The following is a 27,112-nucleotide window of genomic DNA, read 5'->3' as shown; positions in this document are numbered from 1 at the left end:
ACTGCTAGGAAGATGGAGGCAGTAGGAGCCCATTCCAGAAATGTTTCAGGGACTGGAAGGATGTGAATTTCTCATATCGGCTTAGGGGCCAATGCTACTTCTTCATTGTAAAGAGCCTGTTAAGAAGAACTAAAGCCAGTGCCCTGAAGGCACAATATTTTCAGGCCCTTGTAGCTGGGAAGACCTATCTATGGGTCCCTGGGCCTGATGCCAGCGTCAGTTTTTCAAGGAAACAGGCTTAGAGCAAAGCTGTTGTTCCAGGGCTGCATGGGGCAAGTATGATTTCAACCCCTTGAACCCCAGAAAATCTGTTTCTTTCCTAACTCAGCCCAAGCCTTCACAAGTGACTTGCAGCCAGGGAATTGTTTTGTTGGGGGGGGTCTCCAAGAGACCCACGGTCCCCTATTCCTCATGCTGATGCAGTGCTTAACTCAATACCACGTATTAGCTTCAGGCTTGGGCCCAGCCCAGCTCTCTCTCTCCCTTCTTCTCTCTCCCTCTCACAAATAGCGTGGCTCAGTGGAAAGAGCACGGGCTTTGGAGTCAGGGGTCGTGAGTTCGAATCCCAGCTCTGCCACTTGTCAGCTGTGTGACTGTGGGCAAGTCACTTAACTTCTCTGTGCCTCAGTTCCCTCATCTGTAAAATGGGGATTAAGACTGTGAGCCCCATGTGGGACAACTTGATTCCCCCCGTGTCTACCCCAGCGCTTAGAACAGTGCTCTGCACATAGTAAGCGCTTAACAAATACCAACATTATTATTATTATTATTAAACACACACACACACTGACACATGCACACTTTCTGTCACTCACCTTTGAACTTCCTCCAAAACTAATAAGTATTTTACACAGTACAGTGGACTCCTGCTAATTTTGAAGTTATTATTTTGGCAGCAATTTTGGGTTCCTAATGATAGACTTTCTCAGCCCCTGACTTGCTTGCCTTTCATACAAGGTGCTTCAGTTTCCAGCAGAGAACTGTCTTGGCCAGCTAATATGCAGGGAGCCACAAACTCAGACTGATTAGATGGCCTGGCTCTGCCCCTCCGCCTTTGTTTATTATGCCAGTACAATGTCCCTAATATACAAGGAGGCATCATGGCCTAGTGGAAAAAGCCCAGGGTTGGAATTTGGCAGTCTTGGGTTTGTATCCCTGTTTTGCCCCTGACCTACTATGTGATGTTGGGCAAGTAACTTAATCTCTCTGAATCTCAGTTTCCTCATCTGTCAATTGTGGATAATCTAGATCGTGAGCACAATGCTGTGCCTAATCTCCTATCCTTGTTTCTACCCCAGCATTTGATGATGATGATGATGGTATTTGTTAAGCACTTACTATGTGCCAAACACTGTTCTAAGTACTGGGGTAGATACAAGCTAATCAGGTTGGACACAGTCCCTGTTCCATGTGGGGCTCACAGTCTGAATCCTCAGTTTACAGATGAGGGAACTGAGGCCCAGGGAAGTGAAGTGATTTGCCCAAGGTCATACAGCAGACAAGTGGCAGAAGCAGGATTAGAGCCCAGGACCTCTGACTCCCAGGCCCAGGCTCTACCTGCCATTGTAAGTGCTTAATAAATGCCACTATTATTATGCATTTCTCCAAATATTACATATCTTCAGAACTACTCTCCATCTCCCTGGAAATGTTGGAAAGTAAAAAAAAAAAGACATGATTTCCTGAGGAATAATGCCCCTTCCAGCCAATTTCATAACTTGTTTCATTAGCTCTGATTGGTTAAAAAAAATCAGACTTTGTAACACAAATGGAAAAGTGTCTCCATCCACACTGACACATGCTCAGTCAGTATGCTGTTTAGGCTCCACAGCATTCTGGGACTTCAACAGCTGCTTCATAATCCGTGCTGAATCTCTACCTCCTGTTTCATGTTGAGAAAGAAGGGGAGGACGTGTGAAATTGGGATGAGGATTCCATCAAATACAATTTGTTTACCATGACCTTGGGAAAGGAATGAAGGAGCCTCAATCTCACTGAGTTCCTCATGTGATTCAGAAAATTTGGCCATATCACCATCTGGCCCTCAATTTCCTTATCTTCACAGGTTCCTGCTTTCTTAATTCCCTTGTCCCAGGACCCATTTGTGGGGAAAACAACACCCACACCTATCATTTAAAGAGGGATAAAGCTCTGATGGGTGCTGAGTTGGGTGCACCCCAAAGAACATTTTATCCCTCTAAGCTAGACTGTTAGCTCATTGTGGGCAGGGAATGTGTCTACCAATTCTGTTATATTATACTCTCCCAAGTGATTACTATGGGGCTTGCATAGTAAGCACTCAATATTTAGTTACCACTGTTGATGCTGAGGATGCTGATGATGAGTTCTCATGGTGGATCAGCACGACTCCTGAAGCCATCCCAAATGCCATCTTCAGGGCTTGACCCTGGATGCAAAGGAGCTGAGAGCTTGGAAGCAAAAAGCAAAGCTTTTCTTCCCCCTACCCCTTACCCCAGCCTTCAGGCCAGAGGGAAAAAAGGAACTACTCTTAGAGGCCTAATTAATTCGCCAATCCAAATCATCTGGTGAGATGGACTGTAGTACTGATCTTCCCACCAAGGCTGCTGGGTCACTCCACTGGGGATCTTAAGGCCCTTGGGCAGGGCCAGTCCCCCTGGATTTTTTCACTTTGTGTTAGAGACTATCCCTTCTCAGGGTCACACCTTGAAGAGTTTCCAGTACTCTAGAGTCAAGCAGAGGTATACCCATTCCATTACTAGCTTGGCCAGTGGCTAACGAGTAGAAGGCAATCTGCTACAAGTCAAAACTCACCCATGCTGGGCAGCAGCAGCATGGGAGAGAGTCAAGGGTGGAGACTCAAGTTTACTGTGCGGAAGTTGGCAATGGTACACCGCTTCAGTATTTTTACCAAGAAAACTATGGTTTCACTACCAGAACGATTGCAGATGGAGAGCAGGGCGTTGTGGGAGAGATGTGTCCATGGTGTCGCTATGGGTTGGAAATGACTCGACGGCATATGATAAGTCAGAGGCTATAAAGATTTTCATCTAACCTACAGAGAAAATCAGTTGAGACTCATCACACAAAGCTATGCCAGGTAGCTACTCTTAGCTTATTTTTCAGGTGGGATAGGGGAGTCTACAAAGGGCCAAGTCACATCATCTGAGCTTTTTGACCTTTGATAGGCAGGCTACCTGGGATGAGAATTAAGATCAGAGCTAGGACTGCACGTAGATAGGCTGTGATGACACAGTTATCTCCTCTAGAAAGACTAGATGAGCAAGCAGACTGCCTTGAGGTATTGGGGAGGGGAAGGGGGGATGGTCAAGGGTTCACCCCAGCCTTCGGGTGGTGCCAAGTGGCTGGTTTTTCCCACATCCTGAGCCCCAGTCTCAGCCGAAGTGCCAGACTCAATGAGGTCTGAAGCTGGAAATGCCGCGGAGAGTGGAGAGCTCAGGAGGGAACTCCCGCGGGCAGTGAAACATTTTAAGATCGCACCGAATAAACTGGCAAGCCCCTCTGGGTTAAGATTGCCAGTCCTAGTGGAGGTGGCCAGTGCTTTATCAGAAATGTGTGACTCTAGGGGGGGGATGCAGGGGAGAGGGCTGAGGATGGCTTGCGAGGGGCCTCGGAGGAATCACTGCTAAGTGCACCAACTGCGGTCAAGACTGTGGGAAGGAGCCTCTGATGTCAGTGATCTGGTAGCAATGGATGCCATCCTATCTGCAGCACCAATGGCGAGACAGGTCTGGACTAGTAATGTCCTTGCCAGGGAGAAAGGGATTCTGGGAGAAATTAAACCTGAGCCTCCTCTCTCTCCCAGTGACAGAATGGCTTGGTCCCTAGGGAGCAATTAGGTCCCCCAGATGGATCTGTAGGCAGAAGGCCCACGAAGCTAGTTTGATAAATTTCCTCTCATCTGGTTCATCCTTTGGTTTTTGTCCTTGATCTTCCTGCCAAGAGGACATGTTATTCATTCTGTCCAGTCCAACAGAAAGTACCTGGGCTCTTGAGACAGTGGGAACGCTGGAGAGGAGCCATCATGGAGTAGAGGGGAAAGGAGGCAGGAGATAACCCAGAAATGGCCAGAGAAGGGGGAAAGTCTCATAGAGCTGGGGAAGAAAGGAGATGTCTTGCTCCTGAGAGCTTAGAGGAAAGACTAGTTCTGCCCCACAGGGGAAGCCCTGAGGTTTGGGCCCCGGAAAGCATGCTCTGGTCAAGGTGGTGACCCAGTCAAGGATGTGATCACCTCCATCTTGAACTCTGTGCTCTGACCATAACTCAGCTACAATCTTGGGCAAATCATTTTGCTCCCAATGTTGCCAGTTCTTCAGCTTGGCAATGAACAGAGCAGCCTTCCTCCCCAGTCCTTCTTCCCCCTCTTCTGACCCTCCTCAATCAATCAATCAATCCTATTTATTGACCACTTACCCTATGCCAAGCACTGTACTAAGCACTAGGGAGAGTACAATATAAGAGTTGGTAAACACATTCCCTGGAGGAAAGCATTTCAGATACTTCCAATGAGGGAGGGTCTCAGGTGGAGGAATCAGGTTCCCTCAGCTCCATCTACAAGCCACACAACATCGAAAAGTGAGCCAGGGTCACCCACAGTGAGGTCTTTGAGGGGTTCAGCTCACCAACACTTAGGGGTGTTGTCATCACAATCCACTCTGCTGGGCGGGACCCGAGAAGGGAATGGATGACAACAACTTTTCTAAGCTGCTGCTCTTGGCCGACTAGGCCCCGGATGTGCATGAGCAGAGAGGGCTGAGGAGAAGCTTCCCAAACCCACTGAAACTCAACCCCAAACTCTAGAACATTTCAACAGACCTCTGGGAACTGAATGTAGGGTCTACTTGTCTGAGTCTCTGAGGAAGGAGGAACCCTCTAGAAACAAAACCTTCAAAAACAAACTCCCTGTACCTCCAATTTGCTCCCTTTGCTCTACCTCCCTTCCCGCCCCACAGCACTTGTGTATATATGTACATATGTATAATTATAATTCTATTTATTGTTATTAATGATGTGTATATATCTATAATTCTTTTTATTTATAATAATGCTACTGATGCCTGTTTACTTGTTTTGATGTCTGCATCCCCCCTTCTAGACTGTGAGCCCATTGTGCAGAGATTGTCTCTATTTGTTGCTGAATTGTACTTCCCAAGCACTTAGTACAGTGAAGCCAAGGTTGGATAATGTTTCCAGGAGAAGGGGGTGGTCCATAGTGTCAAAGGCAGCTGAGATGTCAAGAAGGATTAGGATGGAGTCGAGGCCATTGGATGTGGCAAGTAGGAGATCATAGGTGACCTTTGAGAGGGCAGTTTCAGTGGAGTGAAGGGGATGAAAACCAGATTGGAGGGGGTCAAGGAGAGAATTGGAGGAGAGGAATTTGAGACTGTGGGTGTAAACAACATGCTCATGGAGTTTGGAGAGGAATGATAGGACAGAAATAGGGCAATAACTGGAGGGAGCCTGGGGGTCAAGGGAGGATTTTTTGGGATAGAGGAGACATGGACATGTTTAAAAGCAATGGGGAAGAAGCCATTGGAGAGCAAACAGTTGAAGATGGCTGTTGAGGAGGGAAGAAGGGAGGGGGCAAGTGTTCTGATAAGGTACAAAGCACAGGAGTCAAATATGAAGCTCAGGAATCTTTTTTCTGGAAGAAAAATCTCTTCTTTTTGTACTCGCCCAAGCACTTAGTGCAATGGGGAATACTGGTCCACAAATGTGGAGACAGACACTCATTCCCCCATCTCACTCACATCAGTTCACCACCCCCTCCAGAGGTCTCCATTCTGGGGGAGGGGGTGGTCAAGCCTACAGCCCACCCCAGTGGAACAGGACTGATGAGCTTAGTTCCTCACCTTACCCCCCTCAATTCCACTCATTTTTTATGAAGTGACAATCCATGATCCCTTTAACATGAGAATGAAGAAGTCCATCCATGCCTGGCATTTGGGTCTTTTCCCTCAGCTGGGATGCTCCAGACCCATCCCACTGGGTTCAGCTGCTGAACTTGGGTCCAGTATACAACAACCCTCTCCCCTGGGGCCCTGGTAGGAAAAGAGCCCTTTTAGGATGGTGATAATAATAATAATGTTATTTGTTAAGCGTTTTCTTAGTGCCAAGTACTGTCCGAAGCGCTGGGGTAAATACCCTAGTCAGTCCCTGTCCCACATAGAGCTCAAACTCTTCATCCCCATTTTACAGATGAGGTAACTGAGGCCCAGAGAAGTTAAGTGACTTGCTCAAAGTCACACAGCAGACATGTGGCGGAGCCGGGTTTAGAACACTTGACCTTTTGACTCCCAGGCCCGTGCTCGAGTTGGATTAAAATGGATAGTGGTGGAAAGTAGACCGCTGATGACTTAGTGGCATACAGTCAAAAAGCCCAGAGCCAATGCCCCACTGCGGTCTGGTGGTGAATAACTGTGGCACGGAGATGGGAAAATGCAAGCGGTGACACTATACCTCATCAGCATAGTAGTGGTTGTAACAGGCAGCAGAATTTGTTGTGTCCTCCTCTAGACTTTGAGCTCCTTGTGGGCATGAAACATGTCTACCAACTCTGTGGTATTGTACTCTCCCAAGCCCTTACTATAGTTCTCTGCACATAGTAAGCATGCAATAAATACCATTGATTGATTGGGCATTCACTTGATTCAGTGCTCTGTACTAGTTGCTTGAAAAGTACAAAATAAAGAAGTGGCATAGAAATAGCAGGGCCTAGTGGAAAGAGCACTAGCCTGGAATCAGAGGACCTGGGTTCTCATCCTGGCTCTGACACGTCCCCTAGGTGATGTTGGACAAGACACTTAATTTCTCTGTGCTTCAGTCACCTCTTCTGTAGAATGGGGATTAAATTTTACTCCCTGTTACGTAGACTGCAAACCTAATGTAGGACAAACACTGTGTCCAGTCTGATTAACACGTATCTATCCCAGTACTTAGAACAGTATTTCTGTATTAGTATTATGGCATTTGTTTAGAAATTATTATTATTATTATTATTATGAAGGAGTTTAAACACTAACAGAGGACTTACACTGATTCAGGATCAAAATTTTTTCCACTATTTCTTGCACCCAGATCTCTCCAGTTCATCAAGATGGCTGCCCAAGACCATTCTGTTTTTGGTCGTGTTTATTAGGAAGAGATGATTCTCTAGACTCAAGCATGCACCTCCCTTGGACAGACCTGCCTCTGACTCAAGGTTTTTCTAAGCTCCCACAGACCAGAACAGTCATCACCATTGTGAGCCTGTCTGGCATGGGGAAAAAAGTATGCAGGTGGTAGGGTTGGAGATTGGAGTGTCAAACCTTCCGATATTTTTCAGCAACACTGAGAAGCGAGTCTCAGGCTACCCTAAACCAGCTTAGAACCGATTGTCTTTCTAACCCTTCATCATTTCAACTTCCAGTTGAGGTTTTGGCCTGTATTTCATTTATCTCTGGCCAAGAGTGTAGCTCTGGAGCTGGGAGGCTTGGTGGGTCATGTCCACTTTCGTTGAGCACTGACAATAAAGAGAGCAGATCTGGGTCAGAATGGGAATTTTCTCTGAATGGGCTCTCAGAGTGAACTCACAAATCCCCCAGAAAGACAAACCTACTTTCTGGAAAGGTTTCTGGCTGCATTAAAGCACGGGCTCATTACCATCTCTCGAAAGCCGGGGTGTTGCTCACATGGGTCAGAATCAAGGAACCCAGATATTTACCCCAGGCAAACCCAACCTCACAGCCAGGTTTGAAGAAGGGAGAGTCAGGTACTTTTCAGTTTCCCACTGGTCTCCCCTGCTTTACCCAGAGGGAAGCAAGAGCGTTTCGGAGCATGAAGATTTCCAGCTCCTGATCTAGCTGACCTCATCTGTGTTCCTGGTTAAAGCTCAGCTCTTCTTCCTTCCCAGGAAGGCTGCTCCTTGCTAGCTAGCTGAGTTGAGGACTAACCTGGAATTTTCTTCCATTTCTACCCCTACCCAGCCCTTCTTGGGCGGGTGGGGAAAGATTCCCCCACCCAGCAGCAGGAGAATTGGCAAAAGGGGATAAAGCTTAGGTCAGAGAGGGTGAACTCCCCCCCGGACCCTTTTCATCCTGTGAGCAAACAAGCTATTGGTCTAACCCAAGGGAACCTGACTAGAGAGTAAACTCCACTCAGTGCTACCAGAGTGGCATCAGAATCTCTGGGTAATTAAGCTCAACCAGAGAAGAGGATGGGGCAGCACCCTGACTGGGCATGTGCAAACCGGACAGGCTTTGATATTTAAAAGAAAGCTGCTCCCGCTTCTGATCCATCTGCTGCTGCTGTTCCTGCTGCCTTGGCTTAGCCGGCGATGGGAATAGCGATGAGCTGCTGCTAGCCACCCTTCCCTGAGCCGTCCTGGGATACTAGGGAGGGAATCTCTAGCCAGCTGCTGGACATGGAGAAGCAGCAGGAATTTGGCCAGTGGGTGACTTGCTGTGATCACTGAGCTCCAGAGCAGAGTTGTGACATCAGCTCAGGGGCTTTGAAAGCCAGTTTTGCTTCATCGGGATGAACACTCCCTCCACACGCCACGGGGGCCCAGGCCCATCATCAGATGCCAACTGCACCCAAATCGTGACGTCCCTCAACATCTGGAACAGCTCAGAAGCAGACATCTATACTTTGCTGGACCTTCCCCCTGTGACTCCCGCGGTGAGTGTGGAGATGAAATATTTCTTTGTCCCTTAAGCCTGTGGCTGGTGGGGTTGGCAAGATCGCTGTGGGGTCAGTCAGTTTGGCAAATGGTCCCATCTCCCCTTCCCGAGCATCTCCTAGAAAAATCATTTCCAAAACAGACCAGGACCAAGCATTCCTTCATTCCTTGAAAGTGAGTGCAGCAGGGAGAATTCAGGGGCTGGGTTGGGTGATGAGCTGAGGAGAAGGGAGGAAGATCCCATAAAAATGAGGGTGGCAGAATGAGGTCCAGTGTGAATGGACGTTCCATGCTCAATGGTGAGCCAGCAGAGATGGAGCTTGTGTCCAGACTATAGGAGGGGCAGTTTCCTTTCCCCAGCCCAAATTCTTCTGAGCACTCACTTTCCTCCCTTTCTCCTTCCCTCCACTCCCCACCTCACATTTCCTTTCTGGTGTCCTTAGACCTAGAGGGAGGAGGAAAGGGGAGAAGCTGCACTGTAGGCCTGCAGGGAACGGAAAAGAGGCTCAGAAAGTCAGTCAGTCAATCATATTTATTGAGCACTTACTGCATGTAGAGCACTGTTCTAAGCACTTGGGAGAGTACAATATAGCAATGAACAGACACAATCCCTACCCACAACGAGCTTACAATATAGAAAGCCACTCACCCACTGCCCAGAACAACTTCCCCTTCCAGGAGTTCACATGCGGGGACAAGTACTCTAGGCTTCAAGCCTCTCCATCACCTTGCCCCCTCCTACCTCTCCTCCCTTCTTTCTTTCTACTCCCCACCCCATACGCTCCGCTCCTCTGCTGCCCACCTCCTCACCGTCCCCCGTTCTCGCCTATCCCGCCGTCGACCTGGGCCACGTCCTCCCGCTGTCCTGGAATGCCCTCCCTCCTCACCTCCACCAAACTAATTCTCTTCCCCTCTTCAAAGCCCTACTTAGACCTCACCTCCTCCAAAGGGCCTTCCCAGACTGAGCTTCCCCTTTTCCCTCTGCTCCCTCTGCTGCTCCCCTACCCCTCCCCACCTCCCCTCAGCTAAGCCCTCTTTTCCCCCGCTTTCCCTCTGCTCCTCCCCCTCTCCCTTCCCCTCCCCTCAGCACTGTGCTCGTCCTCTCAATTGTATATATTTTTATTACCCTATTAATTTTATTAATGAGATGTACATCACCTTGATTCTATTTATTGCTTTTGTTTTAATGAGATGTTCATCCCCTTGGTTCTATTTATTGCTGTTGTTTTTGTCTGTCTCCCCCGATTAGACTGTAAGCCTGTCAATGGGCAGGGACTGTCTCTATCTGTTGCCGATTTGTACATTCCAAGTGCTTAGTACAGTGCTCTGCTCATAGTAAGCGCTCAATAAATACTATTGAATGAATGAATGAAAGTAGATACAGTCTGCCAGACAATGAGAATCCACTGCCCACTGTTGGCCCTGGCAGGACTCCAGCCATGGGTTGAGCCCCAAACCCTTGAAACGATTCCCCAAACCAAACCTCACAAAAGGGTTGGTGACCAAACAAGCACTTTGCTTCTCATCCTTCCTCAGACAACCCACACTATACACTTTGCTCCTCTAATGCTGAACTTCTCAAATGTACCTCAATCTTGCCTATCTTGCTGCTCATCTCTCACCCATGTCCTGCCTCTGATTTGGAATGTCCTCCATCCTCATATCTGAAGGACAGTGACTCTCCTCTCTTCAAAGCCTTATTGAAGGCATGTCTCCAAGAGGTCTTCCCTGACTAAGTTCTCCTTTCCTCTTCTCCCATTCCCTTCTGTGTCACCCTAACTTGCTTCTTTCGTTCTTCCCCACTCCCAGCCCCACAATGCTTATGTACATATCTGCAATTTATTTATTTATATTAATATTTGACTACCCCTCTAGACTGTGAGCTTACTGTGGGAAGGGAATATATCTACTAATTCTGTTGTACTCTCCCAAGGGCTTAGTACAGTACTCTGGGCATAATAAGCAATCAGTAAATATGATTGATTGCCCTCAGGGATTTTATAATATAGCGGAGAAGACAGACTAACAATAAAATAAATTACAGGTAAGGGAAGCAGCAGAGTTTAAGAAAATGTACATAAAGGGCTGTGGGGGTGGGAGGCATGGTGAGCACCTAAGTGCTTGTGGGGTAGAGACTCAAGTGCATAGGTGATGCAGAAGGGACGGAACACTGTTACCTGGCTGATCCTCACTGATCAAGAGGCAGATGGAGGTGGGTGTAGGTGGATAGGGTCATGTAGGGGAGGGGAGATACGAAGCTTCCCTTGGTTTCACAAATGAGCTCATTGTGGGCAGGGAAACTTGTCTTCCAATTTGTTAAGTTGTACTATCCCAAGCATTTAGTACAGTGCTCTGCACTCAGTGGTCAATAAATACCACTGCTTGATTGATTGAAAGCTAAAAGTGTAGAAAAAGTCAGTGTTGGAATGGGGAACTTATGCTTCTTCCTAAAAGAGGTACAATTAGCATGAGGGGACAGCTTATGGTTCCTGGTTGAATTGCAGGCCCAAACTCGCCTTCAATAGAGATCCAATGGCAGAAGTGCCTGGGCCTGGGTCTGGGCCTGGACCGTGTGAGAGCTCAGGAAGGAGGCTTTCCTCTTGACCCTGCCCATTAGGATCCGTCCAATTACCCCATCCTCTTTAGCACAGGCCGGCCTCTGGTCCAACCCCAACTCCCATTTATGAAGGCTGGTCCCGGGGTTGGCTAGTTCCCACCCGCTTCCAGCCCCTAGGGAGAAGCTGTCCGTCTCCCCTCTGCCATTGAGAGCCCTCAGCATGCTCACCTGGCTGATCTCGGGGAGCACCAGAAATCTCCAGTTGTCATCACATGGCCCGTTTTATTGGAGATCCACCCACCGGGCATCCCAACATCCAGCAGGCACTGTGGAGCACAGCCTGGTCAACTCAGCACCCAAGAGCTCATTGACCCACACTGGTAGGGCCCCCCCCCCCCACAGCACCAAGGCCTGAGTAGCTGTAGTTAGTCTTTCCTCTGGGGAGCAGAGTCCTGGAATCCCACTTCAGGGGGACCACTCACTGAGTACCCAGCAAGAGCTGTTATAATACAAATCTTCATCCTTATCACAGCTTACTCCTTCATTTCCCATTGGTCAATCTTTATTTGTTTCTCCTCTGGTCCTCCCTCCCCTGAGGTGACTTTCCACCCTCTTTATAGAGGGGGAGTGGGGGATGCTCTGCTTCCACTGCTCATAGGGAGGGGTCCTGCTTGGCTCTGGAACTCCTTTCACCAGGTGGTTTTCTATCCTGACCTTGGCTTACTCTCCTCTATCATTCCTCTTTTTTTGGAGTGAAACCAAGCTCTGCTCCTACAGCTCATGAGGAAGGATCCTGCTTGACCTTGGTTCTCAGTGCCTGGTTCTACTCCCCTCTGTCTTGTCTCCTTACTTTGGGAGGAAAGCTAACCTTTACTCCTACTGCTCATGGGGAGGTCCCTGCTTGGCTTTGGAGCCTCCTTTGCTTGTTGATTGCTTATTTTGTACCTGGTGTTAATGCTGCTCATTTGCACTGATTCATACTGGGCTCCTTCCCCAGAATCCTCCGCTGTGTGTGGGGCCTTCCTTTGACAACACAGACCTCTTGGAAAGCTTTGTCCAAGGGCTGGCAAGCATCTCCCTTCTGCCAGCCACAGTTCCAAGGTCTGCCACTTTCTGGTCTTGCATCCCATTGGGCAAATAGGGAAATCCATTCCTTCAAAGTGGGGGCTGCAGAGACAGCAGCAGTAAAACCTGGAACCAAAGGATTGGGATCTGCTTCCCAAGTCCTGGGTGATCCTGGGCTGGATGCCCGGCTTCCTGGCATCGCTATAGAAACCTGGTTAAACTGGAAGGGGAACTCAGGCTTGAATTCCTGTTTCAGAATTAGTTCTCCAGGTGATAGTAGTTACTGAGATCACTCATCAGGCAGCATTCTGAACCAAGCTCTGAGAAGCTTTCAGTACAGTGGTGGTAGCAGGTCAGGTCAGACACATAGATGCCCAAGCAGCTGCAAAGCAGCATGACCTATTACAGAGAAGTTAAGTGACTGGCCCTAAGTCACACAGCTGACAAGTGGTGGAGTCGGAATTAGAACCCATGACCTCTGACTCCCAAGCCTGGGCTCTTTCCACTGAGCCATGCTTAAGAGCACTGTCTTATGTCTTTGGGAGAGTAGAATGCAATGGAGTTGGCAGATACGTTCTCTGCCCACAGGGACTTCACAGTCTAGAGGGGGAGACAGAGACTAATACAAATAAAGAAATTAGAGATACGTAAATAAGTGTTGTGGGGCTGCAGATGCAAGTGTTTAAAGGGGGTATATCCAAGTGCTTAGGCGATGCAGAAGGGAGAGGCTGTAGGGGAATTAAGGGCTTAGTCAGGGAAGGTCACTTGGAGGAGATGTGATTTTAGTAAGGCTTGAAAATGGAGAGAATAGTGATTTTTTTAATGGTATTTGTTAAGCACTTACTATGTGTCAGGCACTGTTCTAAGCACTGGAATAGATACAAGCTAATCAGGTTGGACACAGTCCATGTCCCACATGGGGCTCACCATCTTAATCCCCATTTTACAGAGGAGAGAACTGAGACACAAAGAAGTTAAGTGACTCACCCAAGGTCACAAGGCAGACAAGTGGTGGAGCTGGGACTACAACTCAGGTCCTTCTAGCTCCCAGGCCCATGCTCTATCCACAAGCCCAAAGCTGCTTCTCTGTCATATATGAAGGGGGTGGGAGGCCGGTGACGAGATAGGTGAGACTGAAGAAGAGTGAGTAGGTTGGCATCAGAGGAGTGAAGCCTATGGACTGGATTGTAGTAAGAAATCAGTGAAGCATGGTAGAAGGGGGAAAATTGATTAAGTGCTTTAAAGCTCTTGGTAAGGAGTTTGTCTTCAGTTTGGAGGTGGATGGAGAACAACTTGAGAAGCAGGAAGAGGTACTGAATGGCTTTTTATAAAAATGATCAGGGCAGCAGCATGTAGTAAGGACTGGAGTGGGGAGAGACAGGAAGCAGGGAGATAAACGAGGAGGCTGCTGCAGTAGTCAGGATGATGTAAGGTAAGTGCTTGGATCAGTTTGGTAGCAGCTTGAATGGAGAGGAAAGGGTGGATTTTAGTGATGTTGTGAAGGTGACAGAGTGAATATGTGGGATGAATGAGAGAGATTAGTCTAGGGTAATGCCAAGATTATGGGCTTGTGAGATAGTGGTTTTGTCTACAGTGATGAGAAAGATAGAGGAAGGGCAGGGTTTGTGAGGGAAGATAAATTCTGTTTGAACCTTGTTGAGCCTTCTCTATCTGTGAAGCACTCACAGTGTCAAACACTGCTCTAAGCACTGGGGTAGATACAAGTTACCCAGGTAGGACACAGCCCCTGTCCCACGTGGGGCTCACAGTCGAAGTAGGAATAGGAGGGAGAAATCTTCCCTCTAGATACCCATGAATTTAACCAAATCCTCTTGAACTTATTGGTATTTCTGGCTGTAGAAATTCCTGTAGCTACAGATTCCATGTGTTTTCCCCACCTCTGGTGGAGGAATGATTTTTTTCTCTCTGTTTGAATCTGCCACACTCCAGCTCCAGTGGATGCTCCTTAACTCTTACACATTCCTTCACTGAATCTTATTTATTGAGTGCTTACGGTACATAAAGCACTGTACTAAGCACTTGGGAGAGTACAATAGAACAATAAGCAGATCCATATTACTACTGCTACTAATAATAACAATAATAGTAAGAGTAATAGTTGTACTTATTAAGTGCTTACTATGTGCTAAATACTTTGAATTTAGGGAACAGTAATCCTGTACTTCACTATCCATCCCTTTCATGCATCTTTCTCCAAGCCTTTGGGTCTCTCCTCAATCAGAGGTGGCCTCATCCTACTGTCAACTGGGGAGGAAAGGAACAAACTTCCTTCCATTAAGAAGTAGGTGATGATGGTGGTGGGCATGGGGTTGGTTAGGGTGGCGGCGGGGGTGGTGGTGAATCCTCGGTGATGCAAGCTCATGATCCCAGGATTCAACCTGGAGGCCCAATGTGATGCTTAACATGCTTTGGCCACTGCTTGTCTCAGGTGTGAAATCAAAAGGCTCAACAGAGATTTTTATAGCATTATCCAGCATTTTGAGCAATGCTTGTCAGATAGTAAGCACTTAACAAATACCATAGTGATCATCATCATCATCATCATCATCTTCCCTGTGGAATCCAAGACATTTACCAGATCCCAGAAACTGGAAATCCCAATGCTAATAGGATCTATCTTGCTCCACCATCTTTCCCTGTAGGGTGAAGCCTCACTGCCCAGTTCCTACCACGCCTTCCCGACAGTAGACGTCCCAGACCACGCTCACTACACCATTGGGGCCATCATTCTGGCTGTAGGCATTACAGGCATGCTGGGGAATTTCCTGGTCATCTACACGTTCTGCAGGTACTGAGGTCCGGAGGGGGTGGGGAGGAGGCTGGAATCCCAGGTGGTGTCTCTTGGGGTTGGGTGCTGGGGCTTGGGGGAAGTGGGGTTGGGTTAGTTGGTGGGGTGAGAGGTGGAATCTGTGGCTTTTTGGGAACATTTAAAGACCTGAATGGACTGTAATCCTGGTGAGTTACTCAGGACAGTAGAGGAATGATCTTCCTGAATAGTTCATCTTAGACACCCATGGAGGGGCCTTTTAAATAATAATGGTTTGAATTGGTAGAGTGGTTTTAATTTTATTTTGATGAGAGAGTCTCATCAGTTATCTGAATTTATCCTCACAACAACCCTATGAGGTTGAGAGAGTCTGGTATCATTATTCCCATTTTATGGCTGAAGCAAATGAGGCCCAGAGAGATAAAGTGACCTCTCAGGGTCATGCAGCAGGTCTATAGCAAAACTAGGCCTGGAATTCAGGTCTTCTGGTTCCTAGCCTCTTTCTCTTTCCACTAGCCACACTGGCTCTAATCATTATAATATTTATTAAACACTTGCCATGTGTCAAGGACTGTACAAGATAAACAGATTGGACATGGTCTCTGTCCTACACGGGGCTCACCGTCTAAGTATTATTATTGTTATTATTATAACTATTATATTATCATTATAATTATAAGTATTATCAAGAGCTAACTATGTGTAAAGCACTATTTTAAGCACTGAGGTGGATACAAGTTAATCAGGTTGCACCTAGTCCCTGTCCCACTTAATGCTTTCAGTCTAAGTAGGAGGGAGACCAGGTATTGAATCCTCAATTTACAGATGAGGAGACCGAGGCACAGATAAGTTAAGTATCTTGCCTAAGGTGACACAGCAGGCAACTGGCAGAACTGGGATTAGAACCTGTCCTTAGACTCTCAGGCCCATGCTCTTTCCACAAGTCCATGCTGCTTCTTGAGGGAGAACAGGTATTGAATACCTATTTTACAGATGAGGAAACTGAGAGAAGTTAAATGATTTGCCCAAGGTCACACAACAGGCAAGTGACTGAGGCAGGACTAGAACCCACGACTTCTGACTTCCACTTTCTACTAGGCTACACTGCTCTTTCTCTAGTCAGCAGTGGAACCTGGCCTTTGAGGAGACTGGAATCAGCCTATATGGCTGTGATAATTGTTCTAACTTATAATAATAATAATGTTGGTATTTGTTAAGCGCTTACTATGTGCAGAGCACTGTTCTAAGCACTGGGGTAGATACAGGGTAACCAGGTTGTCCCACGTGAAGCTCACAGTTAATCCCCATTTTACAGATAATAATAATAATAATAATGTTGGTATTTGTTAAGCGCTTACTATGTGCAGAGCACTGTTCTAAGCGCTGGGGTAGACACAGGGGAATCAGGTTGTCCCACGTGGGGCTCACAGTCTTAATCCCCATTTTACAGATGAGGGAACTGAGGCACAGAGAAGTTAAGTGACTTGCCCAAAGTCACACTTATCTTGCTTGTCATCCAGCAGCGACCCCATCTGACCTTCTTCCTGTTTTTTGGTGGTCCCAGGAGAACTGGGTTTTCCCCACTCAGACATTGACCTCCCAGAGAATCATTTTAGGCCTTGAGCATCAGAGGGATCTTATTCGAGGGCTGGAGCACTACAGTGGGGAGGAAAATGGCTCTTCCACAGAGAACCACAATCCTTTGCGCTGGGTCAAAAAGGATAGAGGAGTCTCGTGAGACCCTACTAGCCATCAGCTTCCAGGCCACCTGACAATTTCAATCAATAGCATTTATTGAGAGCTCAATGTGTGCAGAGCCCTGAGAGCTTGGGAAAGATATTAATACACATTATTCCTGCCCTCAGGGAGCTTAAAATCTAGTGGGGGAGACAAACTCTTAAATAAATTATAGGGTGGAAGAAATGAGAGAGAATAAGGATACATACATAAGTGCTATGGAAGGTTGTGTAGTTAAGTGCTGAGGTGGTGTAGAAGGGCTGACATTGCAGTTGGGGGAAATAATTTGGGAAAATTGAGATTAATTGTAGAAGGCCTCCTGAAGGAAAGGTGATTTTTAGAAGGGTTTTGAAGATGGGGAAAGCAGTGTTCTGTTGCATATGAACAGAAGGATTTTCCGGGTAGTGGTGAGAACATCAACAAGAGATTACCTGCAGGTGAGGCAAGAATGGGCACATTGAGTATGATAGCTTGAAAGGAATGAAGAGTGGGACCTGGGGAGTAGTGGGAGAAGAGAGTAGATAAGTAGGAGGGAGAGAACTGATTGTGTGCTGTAAAGCCATACATATGTTGACATATACTGAATGGTGTTTCATTCCATAATCAGATCAATAGAGAGTAGTATAGACTGGAAGGGGGAGTAAATTGGAGGCAGGCAGGCCAGCGAGGAGGTTGATGCAGTTGTCAAGCTGGGATATTGCTAGTGCCTGAACCCCTGTGGTGGTTCTTTGGATGAAGAGGAAGGAGGGAAGATCCTAGAAATGTTTTGGAGGAAAAATAGGCAGGATTTGGCAAATGATCTAAAAATGTGGGTTGAAAGAGAGGGAGGAGTGGAGGATAATGTCAAGGGTACAGACTTGAGAGGTAGGGAGATGGTGGTGTTGTCCCCGGTGATGGGAAAGGGAGGAGGAGAAAAAGATGTGAGAGGAAAGATGAGGAACCCATTTGGGACATATTAAGCTTGAGGTGCCAGCAGGACCTAAGTGTAGAGATGACCTGGAGGCAGGAGGAAATGTGAGATTGGAGGAGAGAGATGAGGGCTATCTATGAGGTAGATTTGGGAGTCATCCACATAGAGGCCGTAGTTAAAGCTGTGGAAGCAGATGAGCCCCTCTGCAAAAGTGAGATGAGGAGACCCAATATAGAGGCTTATGGTACAATTTGGGGGGTGGGAGGCCAAGAATGAGCAGAGGAAAGAGAAAGAAGGATTGTCCAGAGAGGTAAAAGGAGAACCAGAAGAGGACTATATCATAAAAACCAAGACTAGATGGATAGTGTTTCCGGGAGAAAGGAGTGGTCCACAGTGATGAAGGCAGCAGAGAGGCAGAGGAAGATTAAGACTCAGACCAGTGGGACCCACCCACTGGGCCCGACATCTCTGCCTGAGTGGTCAGACCGGTTCGTCCTCCTTGCTGCTGCTTTGTCAGGTGAGGTGGGCATTGCCCTGGCCAGCTCACAGAGTTCATTGTCCGCCCCAGTAAGGGGAGCAGCTGGGCTTGATGAGGCGGAATGCCTTCCTTTTTAATCACCCCATTCGGCAGTTGCTACTAATCCCATCAGCAGTGGAAAATGCCTCCCCAGATCAGCCTGACCCAGATCCAGAAAATCCATAACGTGTGGCCAGGACATCAATTTCCTGTTCAACAAGGCCAGGGGGCAGGCAAGGTCAGAGAATCTAATGGGCCGTGCTTCCTTAGAGGTTGAACGGATCCACAAAATCAGCCCACCCTCCCTCCCCAAGCTGGGGGGGTATGAGTGAGACAGAGTTGCCTCAGACTTTATTTTTTCACTCAACTGGGGCCCCCAGACCCTACTGAGTTTCTCAGGGAATGTGCCCAGCCTCATCGGCCCTGTAGCCGCATGTGGTAACTTGACTTTGGTCTGTTTCCCACAGGAGTCGAAGCCTCCGGACTCCTGCCAATATGTTCATCATCAATCTTTCCATCAGTGACTTCTTTATGTCCCTCACCCAGGCTCCCGTGTTTTTTGCCAGCAGTCTTCACAAGAGATGGATTTTTGGGGAGAAAGGTATGTGGGTCTGTAATTGCCACAAGGTCATTCCTTTCAGGTACTTCTTGCTCCTGTGACTTCAGAGTACAAGCCTGGGTATATATTGGTCATTGGCTTTCATTAATGTCTGTTGGGCATCAGATAAATGGCTGGGAAAATGTGCCACAGATTAGCCAGAGGAAGAATTTCCTACTTTTTCCCAAGAGGCTCACATGCCTGGACCCAATTGGAGAGGTATTTAGCCAGAGTTTTAAAACATCCAAAGGCTCAGTCATATTTCCCAGATTTTTTTGGTTGCATGAATGACTGCACAAACCACCACATGGCTAATAGTAATTGTGGTATCTGTTAAGCACTTACTATGTTCCAAGCATTGTTGTAAGCACTAGGGTAGATAGAAGATAATCAGGTCCCATATGGGCTCACAGTCTAAATAGGAGGGAGAACAGATATTGAATCTGCATTTTGCAGATGAGGGAACTTAGGCACAGAGAAGTTAAGTGACTTTCCTCAGGTCACACAGCAGGTATGTGGCAGATCCAGGTTTAGAACCCAGCTCCTCTGGCTCCCAGGCCTGTGTTCTTTCCACTAGGCCACACTGATTCCCTTGGAACTCACATCGTTCCTTCAAGGGTCCTTTTTGTATGGCAGGTTGGCACCACTGACTAGGAATTTTACATTTTACCCTCCAGTCCTCTTGACTAAATCCCCAAGGCCTTCCCCTCCTCATCCCTACATTTCTCAGGAAGTGACTTGTTGGGAAGCTGTGTGCTCACTCTCTCTCTCTGTATTCCTCTGCCTGGGAATAGGTTGCCAGCTCTACGCATTCTGTGGTGCTCTCTTCGGCATCACATCCATGATCACCCTGACGGTGATTGCATTGGACAGGTACTTCGTCATCACCCGCCCGCTGGCCTCCATAGGCGTCATCTCCAAGAAGAGGGCTCTGCTGATCCTGACCGGTGTCTGGTTTTACTCTCTGGCTTGGAGCCTCCCGCCTTTCTTCGGATGGAGTGAGTGGGGTAGCGGCAGGGTAACATGGGGAAAGTGGGTCAGAAAGGGTCTAGGGTGAAATTCCTGGTGGCAGCAAGTTTCCCAGACGGTCAGTAGTATTTACTGATTACTTACTATGTGCAGAATACTCAATAAACATGATTGGTTGATTGATACAATAGAGTAAGTAAAAATGATTCCTGCCCTCTAGGAATTTACAATCTAGGGAAGGAGACTGTAGCTGTAACTAGACTGTAAGCTTCTTGGGGGCAGTGAACATGCCTTCTAACTCTGTTTTCCTGGACTCTTCCAAGTGCTTAGTACCGTGTTGTGCACCTGGTAAGTCCTCACTAAATATGATGATTGAGTGATTGTCTGAAGGAGACAGACACTGAAATCAATTGCTGGCAGGTGGAAGCAATAGAATTTCAAGCTATGTACATAAGTGCTGTAGAGAAAGAGGGTGGAGTACAGAGTGCCTAGGGGGTCAAGGACTCAAGTGCATAGATGATGCAGTAGCGAGGGAAAAATGGTGGGGAGTTGAGAGATTAGGCAGGGAAGGCCTCCTGGAGAAGATGTGATTTGGAAAGATGGGGAGAGTGGTGGTTTGCCAGATATGAAAGGGGAAGGAGTTCCAGTCAGGATGAAGGCCATGAGCAAGACCTCCACGGAGAGAGAATTGAGAGTGAGGCACAGTGACTACATCGGTATTTGAGAAGCGAAACATGAGGACTAGGTCTCGATGGGAGAAGAACTAAGATAAGAAGGGAAGAGAGTTGATTGGGTGTTTTCAAGCTGTTGGTCTAGAGTTTCTGCTTGTTGGGGAGAGAAATTGTCAACCAATGGAAATTTTTGAGAAGAGGGGAGAGGGGTGCAAAACTGTTTTCTAGAAAAATGATTCGGGTAGCAGAGTGCAATATGAAATGGAGAGGAGAGAGTTTGGAGGCAGGGAGGTTAGCTAAGAGGATGATTGGTACTGGAGGGGACAACCAGTAGAGGCCAAACTTTAAACCCTTGTTCTGAAGGCACTTTCTTCTTGCCAATGAATCGATGCTATCTAGTTATTAGTTCAGGTCTCCAGCTCCATAACCTGGATTTTTATTAGCTCTGTCTAAGAAAAACCGCATAAGTTGCAATGGTTTCTGGTGTTTCAAGCTTCTGATGATTAAACAAAACTAGTAGAATAATCAAAGTTAATGGGGAAAGGGGAGGAAGAAGTGAGTTGGGAGTCCTCATGCAGTGCCCAGTAGATAGTAAGTGCTTAACAAATACCACTATTATCATTATTATTATTATATTCAGTATTTGCTAAGCATTTACTATGTGCCAGGCACTGAATTAAGCATTAGGAGATGGAAGCTAATCAGACTGGCCATTGTCCATGTCCTACCTGGGTCTCACAATATTAATTCGCATTTTACAATTAAGGGAACTGAGGCACAGAGAAGGTAAGTGACTTGCCCAAGGTCACACAGCAGACAAATGGGGGTGCTGGGGTTAGAAGTCAGGATCTCTAACTCCTAGGCCTGTGATCTATCCACTTGACCATGCTGATTCTCAACAGTTCCATCTGCAGTGTTTGTGTGGCTCAGCTGCATCACTGAACCCCCAAAGGGACCATCATATTCCACTGGGAACAGTCCTTTACAAATCCCTAAACAAGAGAGCAGCTCAAGCCAAGGGTGTTTCCCAAAGCATAACTTACATACCGAAGAAATACCAATGATGGAGCAATTACATTAAAATGTGGCATATTAAAATGACCATGATAAGCAGCCTTATGAAGCTGGAAGAATTTGACTGAAGCTGTTAATTTACTATTAGGGTCTAATAGTTGTATTCCGAGTCTTGGTGGATAATTGGGCAACAGATATCTGGTCTATTGTTCAAGTGTTCACCTTGAAACAGAAGAATATTGAGAACCAGGAGGAAAAACACAGGACAGTGATCAACATTATCTGTCCCCTCTAGATGATTCATTTAATCTCCGGGTAGTTTCTTTTTTCTCTTGGGGCAGGCTTCCTCCAACATTCATTTCCCAATTTTAATTAGCTTCCTGCTGTTCTGAGTAGTATTTGATAGGCTGTTGGGGCTCAACAGGCATTGACAAAGCTCACAATATCCTATTGCTACTATTTGCAAAGAAATCTTTCCTGGCCAGAACATTACAAAGAGTAGAGTTTCAATTTCTGAGAGTTAAATAGGAGCAAGTGCTGCCCAACCTTTGGGACGTGGAGGCCCAGTTCGAAGCATAGGCAGATGGGGTGTTGCCAGCAGGGGGTCCCGGAACCCAGCTCTTATCGATGCAACAGAGTCGGCAGATGTGTTCCCTGCCCACAACGAGTTTACAATATAGAGGAAGAGACGTAATGCTCCTGTTGTCGAATGAATCAAGTAAGTGGTCCTGTGGGTTCAGGAAGAGAGGAGAAGGGAGGTACTTTAGGGAGCACAACATGCTAGAGGGCCAGGCTTTCCTTTCAAGTGGGAAAGTGAGATTTGTGGAATTAGCTGTGGAGTCATGATAGACCTGCCATAGTAAACGATCATCAGTGCTGTGTTACCAAGAAAACACTGAAGTGGAAGCTAACAACCACTGTGGGTCAGCTTTGCCCTCAATAATGCAGAATAGGTTTGGAGAGAAAAAGAAATATCTCCTCCCTCACTCTAGACAAATTCCTTGTGGGTGGGGGTTCCCAGTCCAGAGATTGATTCTCCTCCATTAGACTAATCTCCTTGCAGACAGAGAACGTGTCTATCAGCTCTGTGGTATTGTACTCTCCCAAGCGATTAGTGCAATATTCTGCACACATTAAGCACTCAATAAATAGGTTTGATCGATTGTCTCTCTTCCCTAGGCCCTGACCGTATATTCTCTCCTGTGCAAATGCTGCATGTGCAGCTGATATCTTTAAACAAGACTATCTTGAAAGTTTTTAGTCTTTAGTACTTAGGCTTTAGGGGATGATGGAGTATGCTGTCTTGGGCAAGGGTTATACTAAGAGTCGTTGTGTATGGCAGGACAAAGGGTGGGGCTGGCCAACCTTCACCTCCGCAGTGCTTATACTGTGTTGCTTCCCTTATGTGAAATTTATTTTGATGCCTGTTTTCTCTACTAGATTATAAACTCCTCCATGGCAGGGGTAGAGACTCCAACTTTATCTACAAAATACACACAGTAAGTGCTCAGCAAATACAATTGATTGATTGAAGGGTAGCAGAGAGAGGCCTTCCCCAGTAAGGTTATTTTGAAATGAGCAACTTTCCCAGAAAAGACTCTAGGGCAACAATTCTATTTTACATAATTGGACTCTGTCCCGCATCAACTCTTCCCATTCCAGAAGAAAAAGGAGCTTTGAGGCTGGATCTCATGTCAGTTTCCACCTTTCTCTTCCCTCTTCCAAGGTGCCTACGTACCTGAAGGGCTCCTGACGTCTTGTTCCTGGGACTACATGACCTTCACGCCACCAGTCCGGGCCTACACTATGCTACTCTTCTGCTTTGTCTTCTTCATTCCCCTGATTATGATCATCTACTGCTACTTCTTCATCTTCCGGGCTATCAGGGGTACCAACAAGTGAGAGATTCTTTTGATCAGGCTTGGGACTTACCAGGGTTAGGAGAGGGAGAGAGGTAAAAAACAAGGCCCCACCCAAAACTCACCCCATCATATCCATCATTATTACCATCATCATCATCACCATCACCTCCACAATCAATCCACCTGATCTGTCATCAGGTTGCAGTAGCTCACTGATCGTTGTGGCATTTATAAAGTGTTTTCTATTTGCCAACCCCCCTCTCAGGATTGCACTTAGAGAGATTCCAGTATTCTACCAGTCTCGGCTTCCAGGGGGAGAGTCAAGCAGAGGCCTACCCATTCCATTCCTAGCTTGGCAGTGGCTAGCGAGTGGAAGGCAATCTGCTACAAGTCAAAACTCTCCTGTTCTGGGAAGCAGCAGCATGGAAGTGAGTCAAGGGGTAGAGACTCAAGTTTACTGCTTGGAAGGAGGCAATGGTAAGCCACTTTCATATTTTTACCAAGAAAACTCTATGGCTACACTACCAGAATGGTTGCAGGTGGAGAGTGGGGCATTCTAGGAGGGATGTGTCCATGGAGTCTCTATGGGTCAAAGACTACTCGACAGCATAAGACAAGACAAGGTATGCCAAACACTGTGCTAAGCACTGGGACAGATACAAGGTAATCAGGTCAGACATAGTCGCTGTTCCACATCAGGCTCACAGTCTAAGTAAGAAGGAGAAGAGATATTTAATCCCCATTTTATAGTTGTGGAACCCGAAGCTCAGAGAAGTTAAATGACTTTCCCAAGGACTCACAGCAGGCAAGTAGCCAAGCTGGGATTTGAATCGGGGTCTCCTGACTCACAGTCCTTTGGTCTTTTCACTAGCCACAGTCTACTGGTATCTTCCAAAGCATGGGGCAGAGGGACCAATCATCTTCAGAGTAGCTCGGTAGACTTAATGTTGGGCTCAAATGTTGCTTCAGCCACTAACCTCATAAACCTGTCTGAGTCTCACTTACTCAGCACAAAGGATCACCATTCGTATCATCATCAAGTATTCATCCTGTCCCATGTCCTCCTTCTAGCCTGAAACTCTGTCTCCCTTCAGATACCACAGACCACTACACTTCCCACTTCAAAAACCTACTAAAATCACACTTCCTCCAAGAAGCCTTCCTTTACTAAGCCCTCACTTCCTCTACTTGCTCTCCCTTCTGCATTGCCTATTCGCTTGAATTGGTACCTTTAAGCTTCTGATATTCACCCTATCTTCAGCCCCACAGCACTTATATGTCCTTCAAGTCTGTAGCCTTTAATGCCTGTCTTCTCCTAAAGACTGTAAGCTATTTGCGGTCATTGAACATGTTTACTGACCCTTGTGTATTGTAATAATAATAACTGTCGTATTTGTTAAGTACTTACTATGTGCCAGGCACTGTACTAAGTGCTTGGGTATATACAAGCTAATCAGATTGGACACAGTTCCTGCCCCATGTGGTCACAATTTTATTCCCCATTTTGCAGACTAAGGAACTGCAGCCTAGAGGAATGAAGTTACTTGCCCGAGGTCACACAGGAGATAAGTGGTAGACATGGGATTAGAACCCAGGTCCTTCTGACTCCCAGGCCTGGGCTTTAACCATTGGACCACCCTGCACCCCAAGATTGTACTCTTCCAAGTGTATAGCAGTGTATTCTGCACACAATAAGCACTCAGTAAATACCACTGATTGATTAGAATTTAGTCCCTATTGGACTCCCTAGAACTCTCCCTATTGGAGAGGCAGCTGTGGGATGCACAGAGGCAGTCCCAGAGCTGCTAGAAAAGATCCAACTCTGTGCCTCAGTGAACACCTCCCAAGCCCCATTTTCAGTCTCCATTCTTGCTCCTGTGCAACTGGTTGCTGTGGGATCTGCCAAGAATGAACAGATATAAAAGAAAACTCCTTCCTGGCAAAGACTCAAGGGTCTCCAGAGGCAAAAGAGTTATGAAATAGAAATGCTTGTCTGGGCTGCAAGATAATGTCCAAGCCAAGAGATAATGACGTTCAAGGCTGCATTCTTAGGAGAGATAGGCCAGGTTCCTAAATAGGAGGAAATAGGCTTTCCCCCAACCAACCTATTCCTGAATGGAGTGAGTTCCCTAGGATATAAGAGAAAGATACCTGCACTTGGTTTCAGAAGATTATGGGCAAGGAATGTGTCTGAAAATTCTGTTGTATTGTACTCTCTCAAGTGCTTAGTGCAGTGTTCTGCACATAATAAGTGCTCAATAAATACCACTGATTGATTGATTTGGAACCTACTCCTGACTTAACTGCTGACATGCTGGGTGATTTTGGGCAAGTGCTCTATGGGCTTCAGTTTTCCTATCTATAAAATGGGAACTACTTGCCTCTCTGGGATTTTTCAGGGTACAGTGAAATAATAAGTGGGCTAATAGATGCAATTGAGGGCTTTAGAAATAGTGGAATAATTAATGGATTGAGTGTTTTAGAAATGCATCTCCTTATCATCATCAAGTTCTTCCTCATTCTCTTTCTCCTCCTCTCCTCCTTGTTCCCCAGGTCTCTGTTCAGTCTGGACTGAGCTCTTCAGTAAAGGCAACCAACCTCAAGACTGTAAGCTCCTTGTGGGCAGGGGACATTTCTACCAACTCTGTTATATTGTACTCTCCTAAGTGCTTAGTACAGTGCCCTGCCCATACAGTAAGCGTTAAATACGACCTATTAATTGGTAACCAACTGGTTCTGGTGCTCATTTCCCCAGGGCAGTTGAGACTATCGGCTCAGACGACTGCAGAGGATCTCAGAGGCAATGCCAGAGGATGAAGAACGAATGGAAGACAGCAAAGATCGCCTTGATGGTTATCCTGCTCTATGTCATTTCCTGGTGTCCTTACTCAGTGGTGGCTTTGGTGGCTTTTGCAGGGTACTTCTCTATTTCTGTTACCTGCTCCTCAGAGAACCCCAGCTGTCTTGCAAATCTCTCCCCCATCCTACCCTCATCCAGGAGCCATGCCAGGCATAAAAGTGTGCACTGGCAACACCCGTGGGCTGGGTGCAGCCTGGCAGTCTTTCACCCCATGGTGAGGAGCGGCTTTTGTCCTGCAAGTGGCAGATACTGTTGAGAAGCAGCTCCTTGCAGCTGAGGAGACATTCAGAGGATGAATGCATGAAATTGCCTAGTGGACTCTGGGTGACGCACAGGGATGGGCCTTAGGGCAGCTGAATCATCTCCATCCTCTTGCTCAAGGCTTGCCACCAGTGATCTTCTTATATTTGGTTTGATATGTACTCTAAAAATATGAATTGTGGTGCTTATTAAGCCCTTAGTATGTGTCCAGGGTCGGGGTTGATACACGATAATCAGAGGTCCCTGAGTTAATCCAAGTGAGCATCTTCTCAGGAACTGTGTGGATGAGGCAGATGCCCACCCAGGGCATATCAGCAGGGTTATTCAGATCCTGTGGAGACCCCATCTGCTTGTACTGTAATAACTATAAAAGCAGCTTGGCCTAGTGGATAGAGCATGGGCCTGGAAGTCAGAAGGACCTGGGTTATAAGTCCAGGTCCTCCACGTATTTGCTCTGTGAACTTGAGCAAGTCACTTAACTTCTCTGTGCCTTAATTACCTCATCTGCATAATGAGGATTAAGTTTGTGAGCTCCATGTGGGACATGGACTGTCTCCAACCTGATTTATTGCTGAATTGTACTTTCCAAGTGCTTAGTACAGTGCTCTGCACATCTATTCATTCATTCAATAGTATTTACAGAG

At 46.8% G+C, this 27,112-nt stretch overlaps 1 protein-coding gene and 1 non-coding gene across 2 annotated transcripts in view; both read left to right on the top strand.

Moving 5' to 3' along the window:
• Positions 1-8,514: 8,514 nt before the first annotated feature.
• The window catches only part of OPN4 (opsin 4), a 32,216-nt gene continuing 13,618 nt past the window's right edge, over positions 8,515-27,112 (top strand). The window contains exons 1-6 of the mRNA XM_039911324.1: positions 8,515-8,658; positions 14,945-15,090; positions 18,701-18,834; positions 19,626-19,829; positions 23,212-23,383; positions 26,103-26,264. Of these exons, the coding sequence (XP_039767258.1) occupies positions 8,515-8,658; positions 14,945-15,090; positions 18,701-18,834; positions 19,626-19,829; positions 23,212-23,383; positions 26,103-26,264 (962 nt within the window). The remainder of the gene's footprint in view (positions 8,659-14,944; positions 15,091-18,700; positions 18,835-19,625; positions 19,830-23,211; positions 23,384-26,102; positions 26,265-27,112) is intronic.
• LOC114810509 lies at positions 23,603-23,739 on the top strand. The gene has a single exon (XR_003758208.1). It is a non-coding gene; the product is annotated as a small nucleolar RNA SNORA7 (small nucleolar RNA).

This window comes from Ornithorhynchus anatinus, chromosome 3 (genome assembly GCF_004115215.2).
Source record: "Ornithorhynchus anatinus isolate Pmale09 chromosome 3, mOrnAna1.pri.v4, whole genome shotgun sequence".
NCBI classification, from domain to species: domain Eukaryota; kingdom Metazoa; phylum Chordata; class Mammalia; order Monotremata; family Ornithorhynchidae; genus Ornithorhynchus; species Ornithorhynchus anatinus.
This window is presented reverse-complemented; position numbering and strand designations above follow the sequence as displayed.